A 13,805-nucleotide genomic window follows, 5' to 3' on the forward strand; every position below is an offset into this window, starting at 1 on the left:
TCAAAATTGTCAAATAAGAAGATTACATGCTGGGCTTTAGTGAACAAGATTTTTAGAAATAGAAAACACAAATACTGAAAAAGCTTCAACACACAGCAGTCCGCAGTGGTGCCTGGGAGGCATTAATTCTGAAGGTGTTTCTATTGCAAATCTGCGCTTGTGATTTACTGATAAGGCTCCCTGGGAGCTGTGTCAAACCTGCTGAGATGGCTGCTGTGCATCTGCTCTCGCTGCTGCTGGGTGCAGCAGGGTAATGGTGCTGGCCTGTATCCCCTAGTGCACACCTGAAGGCACAACCACCCGCTGGCACCAATGAGAGCTGTCATGGTGCACACCGTAATGCATCACATGAAAAGCAGAGAGACCTGGTGTTGGCACTTGCCCCACGTTGCTCCCTGTGGGCGTGTAGCTTATCTGGCTAGGTTTGTCCATCCCCCGGGGCTCTTGCTTAGGCCAGCCAAGGTGAACCTGCTGAGGAATTGTGAGATATCCCTGCAGTGCCAGCTACGTTTGATTTTAAAGCTGGGTATTCCTCGAAGTTAACTCCAAATCATAGTCTGAATTGTAGCTTTGTGTTTTCTGAGAATCCTGCAACTTCTGGCCTGTAAGCCTGATGCTTGGAGATTTTTTTTGTTGATGGGGGAGCCCCTCTGTGCCCAGCCCCAGCGCCTGAAGAACTCAGAACTGAACATGGGCTGGAAGGTTAGTCTGCAAATGAGTATGTTTGAGAAATACACACTGAGAGAAATTCCATTTATTTTGTACAAGGTAGAATACCTCTGCATAGTGAACAAATATATTACAAATCTGTCTTGCCTTAAAAAAGTATTGCCATTGTGGTGTCTGTTTGCTAAGCTAATGCGAATATACAAGAAGGAACTTTTTTTTGTTGGGTTTTTTTTCCTGTTAAGCTCAAAGCATATCCTTATGTTTGGTTTGAAAATAGAGTTTTGAAAAAAAACACTGAGCACACCTCTGGTCTCTGGAGTCTCGCAAACTTCACAGCAACACACACAAACATTGATCAGGCTGGCAGCTGAGACTGCTTGTGCTCAATGTCAAGGTGGGTCTTGAACAATAGTGTTCCTTATCCAACCGCCCTTCTCTTGATGTCTTTTGAGGGAAGTCTTTCTATTCGTATACATAAAATAGATTCCTACTGGCCCTATGAAATAATTGTCTACTTATAGCTCACCTAAGGCTTTCCTGGAAAATAAAATGACTATTGCTGATCGCTCATTTCCCCCATGCATGCATGCAGCATTTGTTTAACTATTTATGCGTTATCCTGCAACATGAGAATCTGCTGCTCTGGAAGCCTGGAGCATCTCTGGGCTCAGCTTGGCTGTCTCTGGGTTTGCACAGAGGGGTTCAGAGCCACCCTGACCACCTGGCAGGATCCCAGCTCCTCCAGCAGTGTGTCACCAGGGCTCCGATTCCAGTGGGTTGCAGCAGTGAGCTCGGGGTGCTAGGCAGGCTGCTAGCGGCTCAGCGCTCCTAGGCCAAGGGCTTCGCTCTGCAGGGCAAGGGCTGGGCCCCACCAGGGTGCTCCGAGTGATCTGATGCCTGGTCTGACTCAGAGCCAGGATCAAGCTGCTGCCTTGAGCTGGAAGGCTCCGCTTACCAGTCCCCTAGACCAGCAGGTTATGCGAGTGTCCATGCTTTGAGCAAACTGATGGGTGCTGGTTTTGTTCTTCTCCACTTCCATCAGACTGGCGAATGTGCAACAGATTATTTTATATTTAAGAGGCAATTAACTCGCTACTTCCACGTTTGCCAAATAAAATTACATATCAAGATTCAATACTATTTCATGCTTAAAATCTACAAGGAACTGCTTAACAGCAAGTATTCTACTTTCTAGGTCAATAAAGATTACAAAAAAAAACCCCAAACAAACAAAACCAACATGGTGGCTTAGACCAAAACTTTCCTAGGGGCTAACCCCTTGATAAGTACTTCAGAAAATGCTGCTGAAAAAGAAAACCCAGTTTCAGCTCAATTTAATGACATTTCAGATAGAATCATCAATGGATGAAGTTGCACCACATGGTAATGCACATCAAATTAAAGACATGCTGTTGAGTGAATTGTGATGTGATGGTTTGTAAAGGTGGTCTAGAGAAACCAATGTGCCTTGGCTTTAGGAAAGGAAACCAAACCAGGGTTCAGCTGTGCAAACCGGTAGCATCCTAGGGCGGCAAGTGAAGGGGCATCAGTTTACACCGCCTGACAAATCTGATGGATTTATCCAACAAAATCAGAGCTGTATAAGGAAAAGGAAAGCCTATCTGTGCCAATCCAAGTATTTTAGCCTGTTAAGAGTGTGGAACTCATGGTTGAAACTCAAATCATTAGCAAAGATCAGTGGAAATCTGCCAAGATGTTAGGATTTAAAAACCGCACAGAAAGTGTCTGTGTTAATATTGCTCTACTCAAATACCCTGGTACTCAATATAAAGATGAACATCTCTGTGCTAATTACCATGATCTGCACAGGTTGCACAGTAAATAAGGGTTTCCATACAGTGAAATGACAAGTTTCCCTGCTTCTGTTCAGAAAAATGTCTATCTCCATGACAAAGATGTGAAATATATTCCAGTGTATTCCTAGTCACCTTGTTCCTAACAGCAAAAGGTTTCTTGATGCAGCTGGTAGAAACATACATCTTTAAGTCCTTCTACTTAGCATGGTTTTGTGTTTTATTTTACAGCAAAGCCAGGGTTAGACTACACGCCATGGAGAGTTTTTGCCTGGAGCATGTAGGCACCTTCCTGGGGCGATGTACTCCAGTCACATGTGGAGGAGGTTCTCATTAATTCCTGTTAACCATATAAAAATGTCTTTATAAATAACATCATGCAGCAGCAGCTGGCCCAAGCTGATGTTGTGTTACGTCCTTGTGTAAGACAGTCTGAAGTCCCGTCAGCATCCTGCAGGGCAGAAAAGGATTGTCTTCTCTTTTGCTTCCTTAAAGTTTGTGTTTGCAGCACAGTGCACCAGGGAAGTCCATCCCTTTAAGACTGCTTGTCCCAAGATGGCCCATGCGCCGGGCTGTGCCTTACAGGGAGGAGGTCGTAGTGACTAGGAATGTGACTGTTCCTAGGCAGGTCATATGGATTTTGGTAACTGGCACTCCGACCACGGGCGTCTTGGACCACACTGACAGTGGGCTCTGGGGAGGCAAGGAAAGCTGGGTTTTGGTAACTAGCAGCACTCTTAGTTAAGCTACTCGTGTATTGTCACAAGCACAGAACGTCACCTTCCCAAACAATTTCTACCCCTCACAGCTTTACTGGCAGTGCACGGGGTAGGTGAGGGAGACAAAACACCAAACAGATCGGGGCAGGGAGTTCCCAAAGCCCTGTGGGCTTCAAAACACCAACACTTCAAAAGATCAATACCTGTGCTTTCAAAGTCTTGCAGATGGACTTTGCTGCAGTTTAAATCAAGAGGATAAAGGGGAATGCAGCCCTCCTGCACCAGAGCTGGAGGAGCAGTTCAGTGCTGTACCACACTTGCATCTCTCACTGTAGTACAGGCCCCCACCAGGGATTTAGCTCCCCAAACCAACATGCAAGCCAGCGCCTCCCTGCATTGTGCCAAATCCATTCTACTTGCATCAGGAAAGGAAAAAAAAAAAAAAAAAATCCACATTTCCAGTGAAACCACCAACTGTTTGAGCAGACCTTCTGCTGCCCACCTCACTTACCAACTTCGTAGATGTTTTTATTTGCCATCGCTGAAGTTGGCATTTCTGAATACGAGGACTCCCTGTGACCAGGCGATTTCATTTCCACGTAGCTGCTCTCAGAGTGTTTGCATGTTAAAATGGGGGGGTCTTTAATGGTGGCGTATGGGTTTTCACTGCTGTTCAGGGAACAAGTGCTGGAGCTGCACACAGATTCTTTCATATAATCTGCAAAACAAGAGCAGAATGAGAGCATTAGAAATGTCAGCTTGCAGAGCTTAATTACAACTGCACCTCTGCAAGAAGGGGTTGGGGTGGGGTGCAGACAAGGGGGCATGGGGTAAGGCAGATCCTTGAAGCATCCAGCACAGACACCCAACGCTTGTGCTCTGGGTGTGTCCATTGCATCCACAAGTCAGTAGCAGGAAAGAAATAAAACCTGCTTGGTACCAAAGGTTTTCCTGTAAAAGGTTCTAGTTGTCATTTTCTGCAGTATTTAATTTGAGGTGGCAATCCTTTCCCTCCCTCCCCCTAATTCCTAAGGACCTACATTTTAATCCTGCTCCACCTGCCACACCAACCTGCAGACCTATATTGGCTCTGCAAGCAGGACCTTCTGGTGGTGCTGGGACAGCTACAGGGTTATTGTCCCCAGGGCTTTGGACAATGTTGAATGCTGTGTGCTTGAAAGCAAAACATTTCCAGTAGGTGTAGAACTGCATCAGTGCAGCATGTGGCCCCTGAGAGCTCTGGTTTCTGGGGTTATCCAGCACCAGGAGAAACCAACTTCTTCATACTCCCTCTGTCATTAAGAGCAGAAGGAGGCTACCCCTGCTAGCGCGGAATGCTTGGCTTTCCATGAGATGGGGGAAAACAGGCCTTCATCTGAGCCTTGCTTTTTCTTTGCCCTCCCAGTGCTGTACACATCTACTGCTCCTCTCTCCTGGGCTGGGAAAAACAGGAGATGGTGACGGGGGAGGCTACATGGGGACAACAGGGCTGGTGTGAGAGCTGTAACCACCACTCTCCCCTGTCAGCGTCCCTGGATGGGGTGAGCCCGCCTGCTGCAAGGTACAGTGCAGTCTTGCTTTAAAAAAAAAATAAAATAGAGAATAAATAGGTCTTAACATTGACAGTCAAGAACGTGCCATTGCTGCTGTGTGCATCCTGCTGGGCAGTGCCATTAATTTAGAATTAGAGCGATGCAATGAAAGATGAGGCATTTTCTTGTGCTGGGTTACAGTACAAAGGCAGATCCTGGTATATATGAAATACTCCTGGTGAAATAGTGGGACTTGCAAAATAGTTGCAATCCCAGCTGCCCCCGCTGTCTAGTATGGGAGACAAAAAGAGAAATTCAGGTTAAGAAATAGACAGACAACAAGATATCGCTTCTCCTTTACAAACCTCATCCCTGTGCCTATCTGCCCCATCCTGCTAACTCCCTCATCAGGTCTGCTTGGCTCTGTAGTGCAGTTCTCCCTCCATCAGCCCCTGTGCCCGGTGCCCTTTGTCTTGGCTCAGCTGGGGCTTAGCACTTAGCAGGGGTCCAGAGCAAGATGTCAGGTCGTGCCCTGCATTTCTGGACTCCAATTTCAGTGATACGAGCAGTCTTGAGAGTCCCCAGCTCTCAAAGTTAGCAAAACCAGCTTGGTAGGAAGCTCCAGTGCAGAGCAAACCAGCTGCACCATGCTGGGAACATGAAGGCTGGCAGAGTCCCTGGCACCAGTGCAACGCTTGTTTAGTAATAAAACTGAGAAACTCTTTGCCTGAGTGAGATTAACAATGTCTCTTCTTCAAAGTGAAACAATTCTGTTTTGGAGCACCACAGGAGAGAGGAACCAAAGCAACACAAATAATCCCCAGCAGCTGGCAGCAGGACTGGCCCTCCAGCTTTATCCCCCCCATTCCAGTCCAGGCAAGTCAGGGAGAAGTTGCCCCATCCTTCCTTTTAATGAGTAGTGGAGCAACCCTGCAAGACCAAAGGCTTGTGCACGTGAGTGAGCTCAGCGTTACTGGCTTTTGCCATGCATATGCCTGAGATTAAGGTTCCATGCAGTCTAGGATCAGTTAATGTTTAAGGGTGAAGAAGCAACAGACAAAGACTAAGAAATCCTGCAATAAAATGAAAATCTTTAGGCTAAAAATACCTGTACTGCAAGGACTGGGCCCATTCTTCAGTCACTGGTACATGGGTGGACTGTCTTATGCAGGCAAGGAGCTGGATGCTCCCAGAGCTGACACCAGTGCAGGAGCATATGCTGCTCCAGGAACACAGCCCTGGTAAGGGAGAGAGGCTCAGCCCTGAGGCTTTTATTTCACTCTTAGCCAAAAAGAGGCTCAGCTCCACCTGTCAGCAAGTTACAGGTGCTGGTGGCTCCCAGGAGGATGTAGTGCTCATTAGGAGAGCCTGGGCAGCTCTGAATTTTGGGGTGAGAGTGCAGGAAGACTGTGAACAGGTAAGACCAGAGGGGCAAAGTGAGCTCCATGCATGAGCATGAGGCTGCCACTGCCCCAAGAGTCCACTACAAAGCACTCTCTGTCAGCCCCATGGCTGGGAGGGAAAGATTCAAAGCTGAGCTGCGTTTAAATTCATAAAATTGTAGGTTATAATAGACTGGTAGGGAAAAAGGGGGAAGACGGAGAAGTCCTGGGGTGCTGTAGCACACAGGTAAATAGCTGCATAGGTCAGTGCTGGTTTGTTAATAAAATACATGATGTGCTTCCATTAAGTCCAGCTGAGGTCCTTTTCTCTTCCTAAGCTAATATTCCCCTGCCCTGCTGCGGGCACTGCCTGAACTGCTCAGGCTCATTTGGCCTCTCCCAGGAACTGCCTTTTCCCAGATGCTGAGAAACAGCACACCTAAGAGTCTTGTCCTGCTGACCTGGGAACTCTGTGTCTAGCTAGGGATTAGACCCTTCACTCCTGATACAACATAATTTACGGAGCACCAGCCTATGTTTGGTAACATGCTATGCAACAGGGAGTCATTTACCCACAAGACACATGCACAAGATCGAGGAGAATTTACCTCTAAAGGATGTGGAAGCAGCTGAGTTGTCAGTAAGGTAATTTGGGGATAATTAAAAAGTCTGGCATCAACTATCGAATTTCATTTCATGAATTAATTTAACCCAGAACAAATGTATTTAGAATTTTCAGTCCATTCACCCTGCAGGTCATGTGTGAGCTCTGGCAATGCCACCTCATCACCCTCCGTGTACCCATGGGGTCGGACTCTCGTGCAGGTGCAGAACTCAGCCTGGTCCACGGCGCTGCCGCAGCAGCACTGGTACCCGCTGTGAGCACTTCACCTGCTGGAAACACTAGAGCAATATGGGGAATATGCCCTAATTTTGAAGTCCCTGTCTGCTGTGTTGCCTGGATACCAATCTCTGAAGGAGATTTAATTTTTGTTACCAGGCACTGGAAATGTACCTCCCATGGACTGGTTCCTCTCTTTTGTCCTGAATACCCTCTGGCATCATAATGACATGCTCTCATAGGACTTAATCCCATTTATGGATGATCAGTGTAGCCTGCCTTTCTGGCTGCCTTCATGAACCTGGCAAACCTTCGCTGCTGCTCAGACAGCAACACAGCGATAGCCAATAGCTGCTTTTCAGTGTGACATGGTGTGGGGACACATTCCTGTACAACAGACAAGTGAACCACACTGAACCAAGCCCCAGGTTCTGGAGGTATGCACATTAATGTTTTTGACTGCTAGGATTTTACTGGCTGTTGTGCAAAATATAGGGTTTTTTTCCCTTAAAATCTTAGTGTCTGAGGCCACATGGTTCTACCAGAGTGCCAACATTCATTAAAAAAAAAATAAATTAAAAAACAGAAAAGGAATCAAGGAAAAGCCTGGAAATGGTATCCCTGACCAGCACCCACAGGAAACAGACTGCTCTGACAACCTCAGGACTGTTCAACCACTGTTACTGTGTGCCACGGGGCTCAGAGCTGGCACCATGGCATCTAGCCCCTCTCTGCCACAAAGGATTCCTGCTGCTTTGCCACCAGAGCCCCGGGGCTACCTGAACCCTTTGGACGGGCCTGTTGGAAACCTTTGGCCATCTGAAGGCAGATGTTTCTGAGCAATCTCAGCTGCTAATTACCTGCAGGTCAGCTACCGGATCCCCTGGGAAGCTGGGTGTGTTCCCAGCACCCTGCCCTGGTCAGTGCCAGCCGTGCCTGCTAAGCAGCCACAGAAGACAGAGCAGCTTTCCTGACATGGCCTCTAGGCCTGGTTTTTCAATTTATGAGGAGATAAACATGTAAAGAAAATGGCTCAGATCCTAAGTAACTATGTAGCAGCAGAAAATGCATTTCACAGTTCGCTGTTAGTGTAATTCTTTTTCTCTCAGTCGCACTAGTACCCCAGCCTCTGCATGACCCTGTCTATTGATGGGAATTCCTGCTGCATGTGTTCAAAGCAGTAATTTAATTTAATCTTGAAACTAATAGTTTTGAGTAAAAAGACCAACCAACTATACTATAATAAGGTATTTTTTCTGACAATGGGATCATTGAAGTAGCCGAAACCAGTGGGCCGAGTCAGATATAGATACATAACCTTTTTAATATTTTAAATTTAGCTTTATCAAGAAAGATTTCACTGTGGATTATTGGTTTCCTTTGGTGATTCTGTGTGGTAAGGTGATATTTTAGCAAATATGCTATCACTTTGTTTTGTAAACAGCAGTTGCAAAGTGATTAGCATTCTCTAGGCCTGGCTATAAGCTGGTCATTGCCTTTTACATGCACTAGCTTTCAATACCCCTCATCAGTTCAGACACAGGTCTGGCTCTGCAACACCTTGACCGTAGCAGATAGTGGGTGTCTTGAAACCAGCTCTGTGGGAGCTGGTTGTGGGAGCATCATTTCCCGATGACTCAGCCGATACCAGCTCAGGGCCATTACAGACAGAAGCCGTGCAGTGTTTACCTCCTGTGCTGATGGAGGGTCGCTCCCAGCTAGTGTGCACAGACACCACAGCCCTGATCTCAGATCAAGGCCCTCAGCCTGAAACCTGCCTATTCCAAATGAAACAGACTCCTTGCTCTATCATCAGGACCATAAGCTCAGTGTGCCAAACCCCAGCGCGCTGACCCAGTGGTCTCGTAGTCCACACGTAACTGGAATATTTTCAATGTAAACCTGGAGGACAAGTGAAATCTGAAATGACTAGGCCTTGTGCTCATGACTCATATATGATCCCTTTTTAGAACTGCTCTGGAGTCAAGGCCCATTAATTGCTTCGTGCCAGCTTGACTGGTTAATGTACTGAGTGAGGCCTTTTCTCAAGCTCTGCTATAAATCTCTTTCAGCAAAGGCCACACAGCAGGGTCAGCTTGTTCTCTAGTGGCATTGTTTAAGCTCAGGATGGCTAAAAAGTGCTTTATGGAGCCACAACCGAGCAGGCACATGCACGAGTCTATCATCAGCAACCACCACCGGAAAGCCCTCGTAGGATGGCTGATAGGTCCTAGAAGAGCTTCCCTTGGTCAGACAGCTCCACCTGCACCTCCTGCCCCCACAGCAAAGCTCTCCCTTTTCATTTCATGCTGCTTTGCCGAGGCAGGAGCCTACGGCCTTGTAAAGACTTGCATCCACAATTCATAGGCCCCAGACATCTGGCTCGGAGTCAAAAGTGCTGCCAGCTGAGCCATACAGGCGTATTTGGGAGGTAATTGCTCTGTCCCTTCCTGCCTCTGCACGGCCACTCTCCTGGGTGCCCAGGGCTCCTATCTCACCTCTTCTATGCCACCCTCCTCAAACTCTTTGCCAGGGTGACTGCAAACACTGGATACCATACCTTTGAAGCTTTTTTCCATTATGTATGTGTTCTGACGTCTATCCATCCCACAAGCACCTGCATAAAAATGATATATAATGGAAAACAAATAAATATTTATGTAAATTGGATTGCTTTGACTACTGAGCAGCACATATTCTTTCCTCTAAACTGTACATCAAGGCCCTCATTTAGGAAGGCTCTTAGGCACAGCCTCAGCTGTAAGCGTGCAGTAAGCTTCAGTGGGGATTCTGTGTAAGCCTAAAATTATGCATATGCTTAAGAGCTTCCCTGTGAGGGAGGGCTTTCGTGAAGCAGGGTACTGCTTATTACCAAGAACAGCTATCCACCAGGAGAACACAACAAAAATAACCTGAAATGCTAGGTTGGAATACTAAAAGATGCCTAAACCAGAACCTTTCAAATTTGAGGCCACTGTTATGTTTACAACACTCTGTGACTAATTTTAGGCTTTGTTTCACTCATGGCTACTGTGTTATTCAATTGACAGTCTCAGACTGTGTACAATCTTTCTAGATTACTTGATATGACTTTGCTATAAATGTGCCCAGTTCAATAACTGATGTGACAATCGCCCTGAGTGGCTACAGGGCTCTGGAACCTCAGCAGCAGAGAGCTGAGAGCAAAGACTTCTGCCTTTCGCAACTCTGTAAGAACTTGCTGCTTCTTACAGAGGCAGAGACAGAAGGGGATGGGAACCTTTTCTATTTTTACCACTGCAAATTATCCTACACATCAGTCAAAAGGAAAAATCTTATGTAAGCCTTTAAATCCTTTTAAGTATTGTCTGATATTTCTTATTGACTGGCAAAATCAACACAAATTTGCTTACCAAGATAGAAATGTGTTTGTGGTTTATGGGGTTCCCAGTCAAGTTCTCCTGTTAAAAGTGCCCTGCAAACAGCATGTCCCATAGGTCTCCCAGCTATTTGTCCCCACATGTCCACTGGTCTCTACAGGAAGAGCTGTCACCACCACTGGCAATGCTGCACAACCTCCTTTTCATGACAGCTTTGGTTTTTGCTAAATAAGGAAAACCACTAAACTAGGTAATAAATTGTTGCCAGTTGTTACTGGCACATCAAAGACAAACCCTTTGCTCCAATTCTCAGAGAGCCCATCTCTGAGCAGACAAAAAGGGCTGGTGGCACATGACTGGCTCACTCTCAGGGGGCTCCTTCCCTTCTGGACAAGGGCAACTCCCCAAGCCACCTGAGCACCGTCTGCTTTGTCTTCCACCACTCATCGTGAGCCAATTCCCAGGCTGACCCCCTGAAAGAAGATGAAGAGGGCAAGCCTGGCTGGGCAGTTTGGGCACAGGGGGGAAGCTCTTTCATGTGACAGTATTAGCTGTATGCTTTTTTTCTTCTCCTATATTCTGCTAGGACAGAGTCTGGCATGAAGAGGATGGAGCTAATTCATCCCTTGGCTCAGATCCACAAGGCTGGTGCCGCCTTTCCCAGCAGCAGTGCTCCCGAAGGCTCCCTGGGGATCACACATCATCCCATGAGGACTGAGCAGGTCTCAGGGGCAGGAATGCTTAAGTGGTATCATTTGGGCCAGCTTTGCAGGCAGACACGCAGGATGCCTCTGGCAAGAAGCAGCTCACACCAGACAGAGCAAGATGGCTGAACACCCAACTGGGGCTATAGGTGGAGGGGCCATGACTTCAAAGAGAGAGCAGTGGCAGGGAAGTATACCAGACCCAGGCTGACCCACAGGGAGGTGCAGGGGATGCAGCATTGCTCACACCGTGCAACAGCAACATGGGAAGAGCTTTTGGCTTTGGAAGATTGGGATAAAAAGCTTTGCTCAGGACCATGATCTAGTCTTTGTAACTCTGAAATACTGACCAGCTGTGTTTGGGTTAGTGACAAAGCGAGCAGCCACAAGCACAGGAGTGATCCTGTAGGACAGCATCCTCCTAACTGCTGGGCATTAATGAGTTGTTTAGAATGAGGACCATGAAGAACAAGTGACTTATCGACACAGGTTTCCCAGGGAATGGTTGCCGTGCTGATTGCAGTGCCTGCCCTTGCACAAGATTCATAGGATGTTGCATCTGTTCCGAGCATCCTCATCAGATCTTTACAGAAATGGTCCCATTGTGACTATGAACACCTGAATGAAAGCTGAGGCCTTGGGACTGCAGTGACGATGCAGCAACATCAGCCAGTACTCTTGGTGGCTCAGAGGGGAAGGACTCCACCTTCTGAGCATATTTCGTTAGCTCAGCTCCACATGCACTTCTGCCAGTCCTGTTGCAAATGTCAGGCTTGTCTGGAAGTGCTTCTGCAACAGCAAGATATTGCTGCGCCTGCTCTGAGTAAGCTCAAACTTGCTCTGAGACCCTCCTGGAGGGCAGGCTGCTGTATTAATGCAGGGTTCGTCTGAGTGAACCTGAGTTCTGGCTCTGAGCCACATAACGGGCAGTCCTTGTCCACAGTGAGCTGCAAAACAGCACAGCGCTACGCTTGAGCTCTGTTCTTACTTCATCCAGTGCAGCTGTAGAAAACTGAGAATCCTTTTTATGGGAGGAAGGCTAAGGAAAGGCAAGATAAGCCTGCAAGAAAAGATAACTGGTAAGGTTGGTGCTGCCTTGGGAAGTCTACGCCACCCCTCAAAGCCTTTCCCAACAATTCCCTGTAATTCTGCTTTTAGTGATCTTTTATCTCTGTTGTAGTTCTGTCGAGTTTAAGACTCATTTTTGTGTTTTCATTGCATTCCTCAGGAGGTGAAATGAAGAATGGACACATTATTTTTAAAACTGCAGAAGTAGTTAACATGGAAAAGCCCTAAACAGGCCAGAAATCTTCAGGAAATCTAAACTTCAGTAACGTTTAGGTTTCAGTCTCAAGCTAAACTGTCTACTGGGGCAAAATCAGAGTCTTATCTGGAAATATTTTTCCCCATCTCTTGGCTTTGAGAATAAAAGCAAAGTTAGTTCTGAATCAAACTTGTCAGCTTTGGTCCTCTGAAATAAATGCAGCTTTGAGTCACTTAACATGTCCTGCAAATCACACTTCAGTCTCTGCGTTGAGGACTGCTGGTAAAAAGCCATTACAGATAGACTCATTTTTGTCTGCAGCCCCCTGTGCCCAGTGCTCCAGCTGATGAGCGTAACAACCTTTCCTAAACTCGGTCGGTGGTTTGGGACTTCTGACTCACTTGGAATAGGAGCTGGAATCTGGACTCGGCAACTGTTTAGTGCAGACTGAACTAGAGTAAGAGAGAGAAGTCACAGGGCAAACAACTCCAGTTCTGCAGCAAGAAACAGTGAATAGAAAAGGAAAATGCAAGCCATTCCTCGAAACTAGTAGGGCCAGGCTATGTTGAACAGGTAGGGACACACAGTGAAGGTGAGAAAGCCAGGCACCTAGCACCACAGGCTCCCCAAAGTCCAATCTTTCAAGCATGTATCCATGAGAATTACTTGTGCAAATGTGCTCATCACTAAACTCCGTTTAATGGCTAGGATTCTCTCTCTGACAAAGCCTGACAGTTGAAGCTCACAAGTAAATGTGCCACCAGTAAAAACACAGGCTCTGTTCTACTCCTTGCATTTCCCACTTGGAAAGAACACAAATCTCACAAGTGAAGTCCTGCAAAACAGGCAAAGTACCTGCGGTCTGATAAGATCCACTGTAGATGTACATACAGTGGGTATGCATACCTATACTTATGCATAGACATGCATAGACATACATAGTATTCTTGCTTTCTACACAATTTCTCCCTGTTAGGCTCAAAGAGAGCCTTACTGATATCAGAGGGAACACACACATTAACTTAGATAGGTGTTGTATTGGGTCCTCAGTTAAGACTAATCAGTCATTCTGTAGCGAACAGCCTCTGGCCGCCTGCCTCACTCTCTTCCCAGGAAACCGGTGCTGGTCCAGGCAGATTCTCTCTCACATTTCCCTGCCGTGCTTGCTCTCTCTCCTTGATCTGCACTGCTGCAGCAGTGTGCACCTGACAAAGGGTGTGCTGGTGAGAACCACCAGTACATCACCACACAGAAAGTGGGGGAGAACACACCTGGGGGTGTTAAGGGAGATACAGGCACTCTCGCGCTAGCTACTCCAGTTACCAGGCAATTGGGAACGAACTCTGTTCCCTCTAAGAGGGCTGAAGGCTCGGCAGCTCAGCTGAAGTGCATTTACACCAATGCACGCAGCATGGGTAATAAGAAGGAAGAGCTGGAAGCTGTTGTAGGGCAAGGAGCCTATGATGTTGTTACCATCACGGAAACGTGGTGGGACGACTCATATAACTGGAGTACAGCTAT

The 13,805-nt window shown here is 46.9% G+C and overlaps 1 protein-coding gene across 7 annotated transcripts in view; it reads right to left on the reverse strand.

Moving 5' to 3' along the window:
• Positions 1-976: 976 nt before the first annotated feature.
• MEGF11 (multiple EGF like domains 11) overlaps positions 977-13,805 on the reverse strand; it is a 221,703-nt gene continuing 208,874 nt past the window's right edge. For 4 of the 7 annotated variants that reach the window (XM_069866561.1, XM_069866557.1, XM_069866558.1 and 1 more), the window contains 3 exons: positions 9,518-9,574; positions 3,714-3,920; positions 977-3,176 (listed from right to left, as the gene is read on the reverse strand). In XM_069866561.1, the coding sequence (XP_069722662.1) occupies positions 3,019-3,176; positions 3,714-3,920; positions 9,518-9,574 (422 nt within the window). In that variant the 3' untranslated portion in view covers positions 977-3,018. Of the gene's footprint in view, positions 3,177-3,713; positions 3,921-4,840; positions 5,024-9,517; positions 9,575-13,805 lie in introns of those variants that run through there. The other 3 variants (XM_069866562.1, XM_069866559.1, XM_069866560.1) reach the window with 2 other exon arrangements.

Source organism: Phaenicophaeus curvirostris, chromosome 12 (genome assembly GCF_032191515.1).
Source record: "Phaenicophaeus curvirostris isolate KB17595 chromosome 12, BPBGC_Pcur_1.0, whole genome shotgun sequence".
Classification (NCBI taxonomy): Eukaryota; Metazoa; Chordata; class Aves; order Cuculiformes; family Cuculidae; genus Phaenicophaeus; species Phaenicophaeus curvirostris.